We start from the raw sequence: 11,339 nt of genomic DNA, 5'->3' as shown, positions 1-11,339 counted from the left end.
CTCTCTTCTCTCCCTCCTCTCCCTTGCCCTTGCAACATGGCAACAGGAAGTCCATCACATGTTTCAGTCTCTGCCAGCAGCGCCGCGCGGCCCAGCTCACTGCGCCTTGGAGGCGGTGGTGGTGGTGGAGGCAGCCCCGCTGGCAGAGGCCACAGTGAAGAGAGAGTTCTGGATAGACTCAGCTGACGTGGAGGTGGCATGAAGGCTGGCTACAGGTCCAGAATTCCCTGCAGAGGTTGCAGCGGCAGAGACCAAGCTAACTGGATTGCTGGTGAGCAGAGAGAGGTTCTGAGGGGTCAGGAAGAGAGGGGCGGTCACGATGTTGGGGGCTCCTCCTGCGTTGGCGAATACCAGGTTCCCAGTCGCGTCCAGTGACGTTATTGGCAGAGAGCCACCAGAAGCAAGAGCTACAGACAAACCCCCGGAACAGGCAGGAAGGAGAGTGTTAGTACCAGCCTGGAGAAGACCAAGAACGCATCAAACGTCCTAAGCGCTCCTACAACCCCGATGAAAAAAGTTTATCCCTTAGCTGAATTTTTCCCCTTAATCACAGTGCTATAATTTACCAACCAAAGATTACTTATAATTTTAAAAGAGCCTAGAGGACTGAAAACTCAAATGAGCATGAACAGGATAGGAGAGAAGAGAATCAGAGTTATATTTTTACCTTGAAATCTCAACTTATTTCATCTACCCAGAAATATCTGTTAAATCCAATAATTTTGATTTAATGAAAATTACTGACTAAAGTAACTCCATTCAAAAGACTATTTTTTCCTGTATCTGAAAACCCCCAACAATCCCCTCACCCATATAATCACACCCTCACATGTATATCTGAGGGTTTTTCCTAGTGGCATTAAAATTTTGATTTCTTACATAATTAAAAAAAGCAAGAGGAACTGAGGGAATGTCCCTGACTTTGGACACGATCACACAATGAGTACAGAACAGTGAGTCCGGGTGCAGCTTGGCATTCTCTGAGACCCCAGGCTTAGGGGCATAGTCCAGTTCGGTACTCAGCTGTGTCTTTTTAGCATCACCACAGACCAGAGACACATTGTAATGCAAGAGAAAAAGTGATTTACCACAAATCTTACTCCAAAAAGAAATCATTTTATAACAAAAGCTTTACAGATCTAACCAGGAAGCAATTTCACATATGATTTAGTCAATGAGAAAGTCAATATAATGTAAGGTAATCTAGGTGGTATTTTGGATTTGTTTGGAACTAACTGCCCACAGTATACTGTAGAGATATCATCCATGAAACACTAATCCTAAATGAAGTTTAGCAGTTTAAAAACTGTTTTTGGCTCCAAGAACTCTCATTTAAGCACGAATTATTTTAAGAAAAAATTCTGAGATTAGTATAGTGATGTCTCAAAGTGTTTCCTTGAGTCACATAACAGCAAGCATCTTCAAACATGAAGCTCAAATACTAAACAAAGCAGCCTCTTCAATATATAGAATGAGTGGACTTAGACTCATTTTAGACTGGATAGCATGCTAAGGCCAAAAGGGACACATCTGGGCTTGGGAAAGAGATGTTAAAATCCAAGAGAATCTAAGCTCTATAATGATGAGGAAATATAGATGGCAGAACCCAACAAGAATTAGAAGTACTCCTGTAGGCTGCATGCTGCCCTCCAACATTAATTTGTTACAGAGCCTTCCAGTACATGGCTCTTGAGGGTGAGGATGGGGACCGGGGAGTTTTACTTGGTTAAGCTTGCCTGGGGATGGTTCTTGGATGACTATTTAGATAAATTTAGGAAGAAATACCTCCAAGCCTATATTGTAAGAAGATAAATAGTAGCATAAAAGTGCCGGTTTCTTTTTTCTGGTTTTCTGCCACACTGTGCAGCCGGCAGGATGTTAGTTCCCTGACCAGGGATGGAACCCGCGTCCCCTGTGGTGGAAGCGCAGTTTTATCCGCTGGATCGCCAGGCAAGTACCATCCTGGTTTCTTAATACACCACACTAAGCATATTTCCTATTCTTACAAACTGACACCTGTATTTTTCTTACAAAGCTTTTTATAGGAACACATTCCTGGTCCTCAGGGTAGTCAGCATTATCAATTCAACTATCTCTTCACGTCACTTTCATCTCTAGCAAAGCAGACTTCCTCCATCTAAGAAAAGAAAGAGAAAGCTCAAGTAAGGGAAACAATTCTACTGACCTTGAATAGTTGCCAGTGTACTGTTGCTCATCAGAGCTGGGCTGAGAGCACCACCAAGGGTTCCCGGATTGAGACTGAGTAAGGCACCTCTGAAAGACCAGAAGAGCAGAGACATTACTACAACGCAGACACATGTGTCAATCTGACAACATACCCAAGGGGACAAGAAAAAGGAAAATACAGGTGGGAAGTATACGGGAACATGTATTATTCTTTTTATACTCTTTACATGGTGCTTCCAAGTTACTGCTTTCCTTGATGCTCACTTATACAAAGCAAAGCACGGTTATGGTCCACACAAAATGTAAAACTTACAGTCATTTTGACTCTTTGAGTTACTTTGTTCTCTTTTTTCCAAAGCAAGAGAAAAAAATGACAGAGAATAGAATATATTTACAACTAATTCTTATTTTTTTGATGATATAAACTCTAGTCCAACCTCAATCAATGTCCCTGTGCTACTACAGAGCAACCTATTTCAAAGAGATTATGGCTTTAAAGGTTTTCTGTTTTGCATTTAAGATAGTGTTGAAAAGTATTCCCTATGAGTAACTCTAGGGATGACCTCCGAGTTGTTTCTCAGATGTAAACAGGTAAGAAAGCACCTTACCCAGCTGCAAACTGTGAGGGTGCCATCAGGCCTGGGTTTAGTCCTGCAGCAGCAGCCATGGCAGCGAGACTGGCATTTGCTGGCAACTGGGCAGCTCCTTGGAGGGCGGCAGCTGCTGCTGTTTGCAACCCTGATGCTGTCACCATCACCTGGCTGGTCCCAAGAGGAGAGGACAGAGGAGCAGAGGTGGTCTGTGTGGTGCTGGTCTCGCTGGCGCTGGACGCCTCGGAGGTGGCGGCTGAGGCGGAAGGGGAGGGGCTCAGGGCGGGGGCGGTGACCACCGAGGGGGCCGGAGGCGCCGTGGAAATCACGGTTGCAGTGTTGTCGGAGGTGGTATCTGTAGTGCCTGAGAGAGAATCACACCGACAGTGACCTTCTGGAACAGTTTTTGGAAGGATGGTTGCTTTATTCAGCCATACTCTAGATTCAGCTGCATCATCTACCATCCCGTAACATGTCTTTTTCTATTAAACTCGTTCAGTGTTTCTATGGAAATTAACCACAAAAACAAACATTGTAAGAACCAAAGCCATGAATCCTACTTTAAGAGGCGAGAGTAATAAAGTAACCCTGAAACAGAGAACATGGCTTTTCAATTCCAATTTCCTATTAAAAAAAAAAAAAAAATCACAGAAGCTCTAACTATAGAACACAACTGCTCTGGAGAAGATAAGTGTAAGAAAAAAATCCAAGCTTCTGAAAAGCATTTTTTTAGAAATCTGCTTAGTCTCTTTAGAAAAATCAAAACAAAGTAACGAAATCAAGAAAAAGATGTATATTTTTCTAAAATAAATATTAATAACATTTACAGAAATAGTACAAAAATAACTAAAGGCATATGTCTAGAAGTATAAAAGACTTCAGAAATGATATAAGAACTACACAAATCAAAATAAATATTTCAAACCCATAAACATATTAGAAAAAAGATCTATATAAAAACTTTCTCTGTGATAAAATCTGTCACTAAGCTATAGAATACTCTCTTCTCTATTCACAGCTGTATTAAAAATTTAGTCAGTTTTGTTCTTTTAAAACCTATGCTGAAGCCTTTTTCTGACCTGTACTAAGAACACCTAGAATTCAACTCTCATCATTTTACTGTGAAGAAACGTTTCTTTCACATATCACAGTTCAGTTCAGTTGAGTTGCTCAGTCGTGTCCGACTCTTTGCGACCCCATGATTCCCAGCACGCCAGGCCTCCCTGTCCATCACCAACTACCGGAGTTCACTCAGACTCGCGTCCATCGAGTCAGTGATGCCATCCAGCCATCTCATCCTCTGTCGTCCCCTTCTCCTCCTGCCCCCAATCCCTCCCAGCATCAGAGTGTTTTCCAATGAGTCAACTCTTCACATGAGGTGGCCAAAGTACTGGAGTTTCAGCTTTAGCATCATTCCTTCCAAAGAAATCCCAGGGCTGATCTCCTTCAGAATGGACTGGTTGGGTCTCCTTGCAGTCCAAGGGACTCTCAACAGTCTTCTCCAACACCACAGTTCAAAAGCATCAATTCTTCGGTGCTCAGCTTTCTTCACAGTCCAACTCTCACATCCATACACGACCACAGGAAAAACCATAGCCTTGACTAGATGGACCTTTGTTGGCAAAGTAATGTCTCTGCTTTTGAATATGCTATCTAGGTTGGTCATAACTTTCCTTCCAAGGAGTAAGCGTCTTTAATTTCATGGCTGCAGTCACCATCTGTCATGATTTTGGAGCCTCAAAAAATAAAATCTGACACTGTTTCCCCATCTATTTCCCATGAAGTAATGGGACCGGATGCCATGATCTTCATTTTCTGAATGTTGAGCTTTAAGCCAACTTTCTCACTCTCCTCCTCTCCACTTTCACTTTCATCAAGAGGCTTTTTAGTTCCTCTTCACTTTCTGCCATAAGGGTGGTGTCATCTGCATATCTGAGGTTATTGATATTTCTCCCAGCAATCTTGATTTCAGCTTGTGCTTCTTCCAGCCCAGCGTTTCTCATGATGTACTCTGCATAGAAGTTAAATAAGCAGGGTGACAATATACAGCCTTGACGTACTCCTTTTCCTATTTGGAACCAGTCTGTTGTTCCATGGCCAGTTCTAACTGTTGCTTCCTGACCTGCATACAGATTTCTCAAAAGGCAGGTCAGGTGGTCTGGTATTCCCATCTCTTTCAGAATTTTCCACAGTTTATTGTGATCCGCATAGTCAAAGGCTTTGGCATAGTCAATAAAACAGAAATAGATGTTTTTCTGGAACTCTCTTGCTTTTTCCATGATCCAGCGGATGTTGGCAATTTGATCTCTGGTTCCTCTGCCTTTTCTAAAACCAGCTTGAACATCAGGAAGTTCACGGCTCACGTATTGCTGAAGCCGGCTTGGAGAATTTTGAGCATGACTTTACTAGCGTGTGAGATGAGTGCAATTGTGTGGTAGTTTGAGCATTCTTTGGCATTGCCTTTCTTTGGGATTGGAATGAAAACTGACCTTTTCCAGTCCTGTGGCCACTGCTGAGTTTTCCAAATGTGCTGGCATATTGAGTGCAGCACTTTCACAGCCTCACCTTTCAGGATTTGAAATAGCTCAACTGGAATTCCATCACCTCCACTAGCTTTGTTTGTAGTGATGCTTTCTAAGGCCCATTTGACTTCACATTCCAGGATGTCTGGCTCTAGGTCAGTGATCTCATCATCGTGATTATCTGGGTCATGAAGATCTTTTTTGTATAATTCTTCTGTGTATTCTTGCCACTTCTTCTTAATATCTTCTGCTTCTGTTAGGTCCATACCATTTCTGTCCTTTATTGAGCCCATCTTTGCATGAAATGTTCCCTTGGTATCTCTAATTTTCTTGAAGAGATCTCTAATCTTTCCCATTCTGCTGTTTTCCTCTATTTCTTTGCATTGATCGCTGAGGAAGGCTTTCTTATCTCTTCTTGCTATTCTTTGGAACTCTGCATTCAGCTGTTTATATCTTTCCTTTTCTCCTTTGCTTGTCGCTTCTCTTCTTTTCACAGCTATTTGTAAGGCCTCCCCAGACAGCCATTTTGCTTTTTTGCATTTCTTTTCTATGGGAATGGTCTTGAGCCCTGTCTCCTATACAATGTCATGAACCTCATTCCATAGTTCATCAGGCACTCTATCTATCAGATCTAGGCCCTTAAATCTATTTCTCACTTCCACTGTATAGTCATAAGGGATTTGATTTAGGTCATACCTGAATGGTCTAGTGGTTTTCCCTATTTTCTTCAATATAAGTCTGAATTTGGTGATAAGGAGGTCATGATCTGAGCCACAGTCAGCTTCCGGTCTTGTTTTTGTTGACTGTATAGAGCTTCTCCATTTTTGGCTGCAAAGAACATAATCAATCTGATTTCGGTGTTGACCATCTGGTGATGTCCATGTGTAGAGTCTTCTCTTGTGTTGTTGGAAGAGGGTGTTTCCAAGGCAAACTATTCAATATCACAGTAATCCAAGTCTAATCCCCAACCAGTAACACTGAAGAAGCTGAAGTTGAACGGTTCTATGAAGACCTACAAGACCTTTTAGAACTAACACCCAAAACAGGTATCGTTTTCATTATAGGGGACTCAAATGCAAAAGTAGGAAGTCAAGAAACACCTGGAGTTACAGGAAAATTTGGCCTTGAAATACGGAATGAAGCAGGGCAAAGACTAATAGAGTTTTGCCAAGAAAATGCACTGGTCATAGCAAACATATCACAGAGCTAGGAGGAAATCAGACCCCATCTACTTCAGTACTGACTCTATTGTCCCCATTTCCTATCACGTTACACGAAAGTGCTATGCAGTCTCTGAATGATTCAGGTAAACATACCTTTCTTACTGTTAACTGAAAAGGGAGGATTTACTTACTCTTCTGCCCTTCTCAAAAATATAAGATGATTCCCTCTTCACTCATGCTGTCCATAAGTACAAATTACATCTTTGTGGATATTATTAATCACAATATCATCATTCAGTTCTAAATCTATCAAATCAGTTTATGTCGCTGGGCTATTGAAGCTATGTTGGCTCTTATGTTTGGCAGATTCATACACTTTTCCACTTTTTGACACTCTTTTCCTAAGATGTGCACACTGTTCTGTAGGAAGGTAAATGTCTTTTCTCATTTTTCTTCTGCTGCTAGTAAATTTCAATCTTTTCTTGACCAATTTCTCACATTATCTAACTTGATTTCACTTATGGGCACTACTTTCTTTTCAAAGTTCTGAGATGAAATCGCCCATATCTTGAGGTCAAAAGCTTAAAGTGACGTTTATTTCACTCTTTCTTCACTCTCCAGAGCCATTTTTAGACTACTCAGCATCACTTTCTTAAAATCCCACATGTATACAAAGAAAATCTGAATAATTTCATCAGTGAATTTAAGATAAGCTAAGGGACAAAGGCAGAGGAACCAGAGATCAAATTGCCAACATCTGCTGGATCATGGAAAAAGCAAGAGAGTTCCAGAAAAACATCTATTTCTGCTTTATTGATTATGCCAAAGTCTTTGACTATGTGGATCACAATAAACTGTGGAAAATTCTGAAAGAGATGGGAATACCAGAACACCTGATCTGCTTCTTGAGAAATTTGTATGCAGGTCAGGAAGCAACAGTTAGAACTGGACATGGAAAAACAGACTGGTTCCAAATAGGAAAAGGAGTACGTCAAGGCTGTATATTGTCACCCTGCTTATTTAACTTATACGCAGAGTACATCATGAGAAACGCTGGACTGGAAGAAACACAAGCTGGATTCAAGATTGCGGGGAGAAATATCAATAACCTCAGATATGCAGATGACACCACCCTTATGGCAGAAAGTGAAGAGGAACTAAAAAGCCTCTTGATGAAAGTGAAAGTGGAGAGTGAGAAAGTTGGCTTAAAGCTCAACATTCAGAAAATGAAGATCATGGCATCCGGTCCCATCACTTCATGGGAAATAGATGGGGAAACAGTGGAAACCGTGTCAGACTTTATTTTTCTGGGTTCCAAAATCACTGCAGATGGTGACTGCAGCCATGAAATTAAAAGACGCTTACTCCTTGGAAGGAAAGTTATGACCAACCTAGATAGCATATTCAAAAGCAGAGACATTACTTTGCCAACAAAGATCTGTCTAGTCAAGGCTATGGTTTTTCCTGTGGTCGTGTATGGATGTGAGAGTTGGACTGTGAAGAAGGCTGAGCGCCGAAGAATTGATGCTTTTGAACTATGGTGTTGGAGAAGACTGTTGAGAGTCCCTTGGACTGCAAGGAGATCCAACCAGTCCATTCTGAAGGAGATCAGCCCTGGGATTTCTTTGGAAGGAATGATGCTAAAGCTGAAACTCCAGTACTTTGGCCACCTCATGCGAAGAATTGACTCATTGGAAAAGACTCTGATGCTTGGAGGGACTGGGGGCAGGAGGAGAAGGGGACGACAGAGGATGAGATGGCTAGATGGCATCACTGACTCGATGGACGTGAGTCTGAGTGAACTCTGGGAGTTGGTGATGGAGGCCTGGTGTGCTGCGATTCATGGGGTCGCAAAGAGCTGGACACGACTCAGAGACTGATCTGATCTGAAGAGACAATGACTCCAGAAACCATTCAAAGTAGTTTTTTCTGGTTTTATCTTCCAACCACTTCCCAGGTGGCACAATGGTAAAAAATGTGCCTGCCAAAGAGACACAATCCAATAATGCCAATCTCCAATGAGACATAGGGGACTCAGGTTTGATCCCTGGGTTGAGAAGATCCCCCAGAGGAGGAAACTGCAACCTACTCCAGTATTCTTGCTTGGGAAATTCCATGGACAAAGATGGGCTACAGTCCACAGGGTATCAAAGACCCAGATAACCGAGCAGCTAACCGTACACTCCTGCGTCCTCCAGTCACATTCTAAGTGTCTTCAACATGAATGTCCCATAAGCACTAGAGTACAATAACTTAGTAAGATCTTCAAATTATTTCTCTCAGTCAGTAAATCACATTTTAATCAACATATATCTTTTATCTATATTCTTAGCAACTCAATTACTTGGGAAATTTTGATCAGGGAATTGATGTTTGCTGAGCTTCAATGTGCTCAACAACAAAATAAGATGCCATCATCCACCTCACAAGGTTAGCAGAAAGTTACCTGCAAGCATACATAGTGTTTGGCATAACCTCTTGCTTCCCATCTCATCTTTTTTAATTAAAAAAATTTTTTTTTAATGATTTTAGTTGGTTTAAATATTGCTCAGGTGTACAGCAAAGTAATTCAGTTATACATACGTCTGTATCTATACATACATTCCCCTCCATTCTTTTCCGTTGCAGGTTACTATAGGATACTGGATATAGTTCCCTGAGCTATACAGTGAATCCTTATTGTTTATTGATTTTATATATAGTAGTTAGTATCTGTTAATCCCTATCTCTGTATTGTTATAATTTTAGTACATGCGCTGCCAAGGCAAGCACCCATCTCATCTTTTAAAAAAAATAGATTTAGAGAGATACAATTTATATGCCATAAAATTGACCCAATTTAAGTATAAAATTCAATGGTTTTTAATATATTGACAGAGTGGTACAGCCATCACCCCCATCTAGTTTATGACTGAAAAACGTCCCTAGTACCTATCTGCAGTCACGCTTGTTCCCACCAACAGCCTCCAGTCGTCTGCTTTTTGATCTGTACATTTACCTTTCCCAGATACGTAATATAAATGAATCACTTGGTTTGTAGTCTTTTGCATCTACCTTCCTTCAGTTAGCATGCTGTTTTCAAGGTTCATCCATGTTGTAGTAGGAATCAATACTTCCTTCTGTCTTAAAAGTATTCCACTGCAGGGACAGACCACATGACGTTTAATTCATTCACCAGTTGGTGGGTAATAGCTTGTTTCCAGTTTTTGATTATTACGAATAATGCTGCTATGATCATTGTGTTAAAGTTTTTGTGGAAATGTTTGCTGTTCTCTTGGGGGAACTATTGGGTAGGAAGGTAAATTTATGATTAACTTTTAAAGACACTGCCAAAGTATCTTCCAAAGTGGCCATATCATTTTACATTTCCACCAACAATGCATGAAGATTCCAGTTTCTCCATATCTCCAAGACCTATTATTTTTGGTCTTTCTGATTATACCATTTAGTATTAAGAAGTATCTCATTATGATTTTAAACTAGCATTTCTCTGAGTAATAATGTTGAACATCTTTTCATGTGCTTATTAGTCATTCTTATATCTTTGATATAATGTATCAGTTCAGTTCAGTTGCTCAGTCCTGTCCAACTCTTTGTGAGCCCATGGACTTGCAAAGGCTTCCCTGTCTATCACCAATTCTTGGAACTTACTCAAACTCATGTCCAAGTTGGTGATGCCATCCAATCATCTCATCCTCTGTCATCCCCTTCTCTTCCCACCTTCAATCTTTCCCAGTATCAGGATTTTTTCTAAGGAGTCAGTTCTTTGCATCAGGTGGCCAAAGTATTGGAGTTTCAGCTTCAACATCAGTCCTTCCAATGTATATTCAGGACTGATATCCTTTACGATTGACTGGTTGGATCTCCTTGCAGTCCAAGGGACTCTCAAGAGTCTTCTCCAACACCACAGTTCAAAAGCATCAATTCTTCAGTGCTCAGCTTTCTTTTTTTAAATTTTTAGACAGGTTTATTTATTCACTGCTATTAACCACTAATTAAAAGTCTAATTTAGCTCTTGCATGTTTTCAAAATGAAAGAAAAATTTAAAACTGAATACTTCAGTATTTAAAACACGTATATTTATTCTTGCAGTTTATAAAATGACAATCTCTTTTTCCATATTCACACTGAAATTCTGGCCCACTGATTTAAAAATTAACATTTTATATGGTGCCAGTATTTCATTAAAATACAAATATATATACACCATATTTTCCTTTGTTACCTAAGTGCCAATACCGAAACCTAATTTTTACATGAATATACATCTGAAACAGTTAACCCCAACTTTATGTTGCTATTCTAAAACAGTTTGATTTATTGTAACAGTTTTTTAAGTTCTCTAATAGTGTTAAAGCCACTTAGACAAGATTTCAGCAAAATCTTATTTTTCTTTTAAACTGATGACAGAATTGGCTTTATCCTTCTGACATACAGACTAAATTCCCAATTTACAGCTACATAAATCCAAAATCACTGCAGATGGTGACTGCAGCCATGAAATTAAAGACGCTTACTCCTTGGAAGAAAAATTATGACTAACCTAGATAGCATACTGAAAAGCAGAGACATCACTTTGCCAACAAAGGTCCGTCTAGTCAAGGCTTGGTTTTTCCTGTGGTCGTGTATGGATGTGAGAGTTGGACTGTGAAGAAGGCTGAGTGCCGAAGAATTGATGCTTTTGAACTGTGGTGTTGGAGAAGACTCTTGAGAGTCCCTTGGACTGCAAGGAGATTCAACCAGTCCGTTCTGAAGGAGATCAGCCCTGGGATTCTTTGGAAGGAATGATGCTAAAGCTGAAACTCCAGTACTTTGGCCACCTCATGTCGAAGAGTTGACTACTAGTTAGGAAAAGACTGATGCTGGGAGGGAGTTGG

At 40.6% G+C, this 11,339-nt stretch overlaps 1 protein-coding gene across 7 annotated transcripts in view; it reads right to left on the bottom strand.

Moving 5' to 3' along the window:
* POU2F1 (POU class 2 homeobox 1) overlaps nt 1–11,339 on the bottom strand; it is a 117,329-nt gene continuing 105,990 nt past the window's right edge. For all 7 annotated transcript variants that reach the window (XM_010845999.1, XM_010846002.1, XM_010845998.1 and 4 more), the window contains 3 exons: nt 2,796–3,141; nt 2,186–2,274; nt 1–407 (listed from right to left, as the gene is read on the bottom strand). In XM_010845999.1, coding sequence (XP_010844301.1) covers nt 97–407; nt 2,186–2,274; nt 2,796–3,141 — 746 coding nt within the window. In that variant the 3' untranslated portion in view covers nt 1–96. The remainder of the gene's footprint in view (nt 408–2,185; nt 2,275–2,795; nt 3,142–11,339) is intronic.

The sequence above is a fragment of the Bison bison genome, unplaced genomic scaffold (genome assembly GCF_000754665.1).
Source record: "Bison bison bison isolate TAMUID 2011002044 unplaced genomic scaffold, Bison_UMD1.0 scf7180017864229, whole genome shotgun sequence".
Lineage (NCBI taxonomy): Eukaryota > Metazoa > Chordata > Mammalia > Artiodactyla > Bovidae > Bison > Bison bison.
Note: the sequence above shows the minus strand (reverse complement) of the source record. Positions and strands in the feature narration are given on the sequence as shown.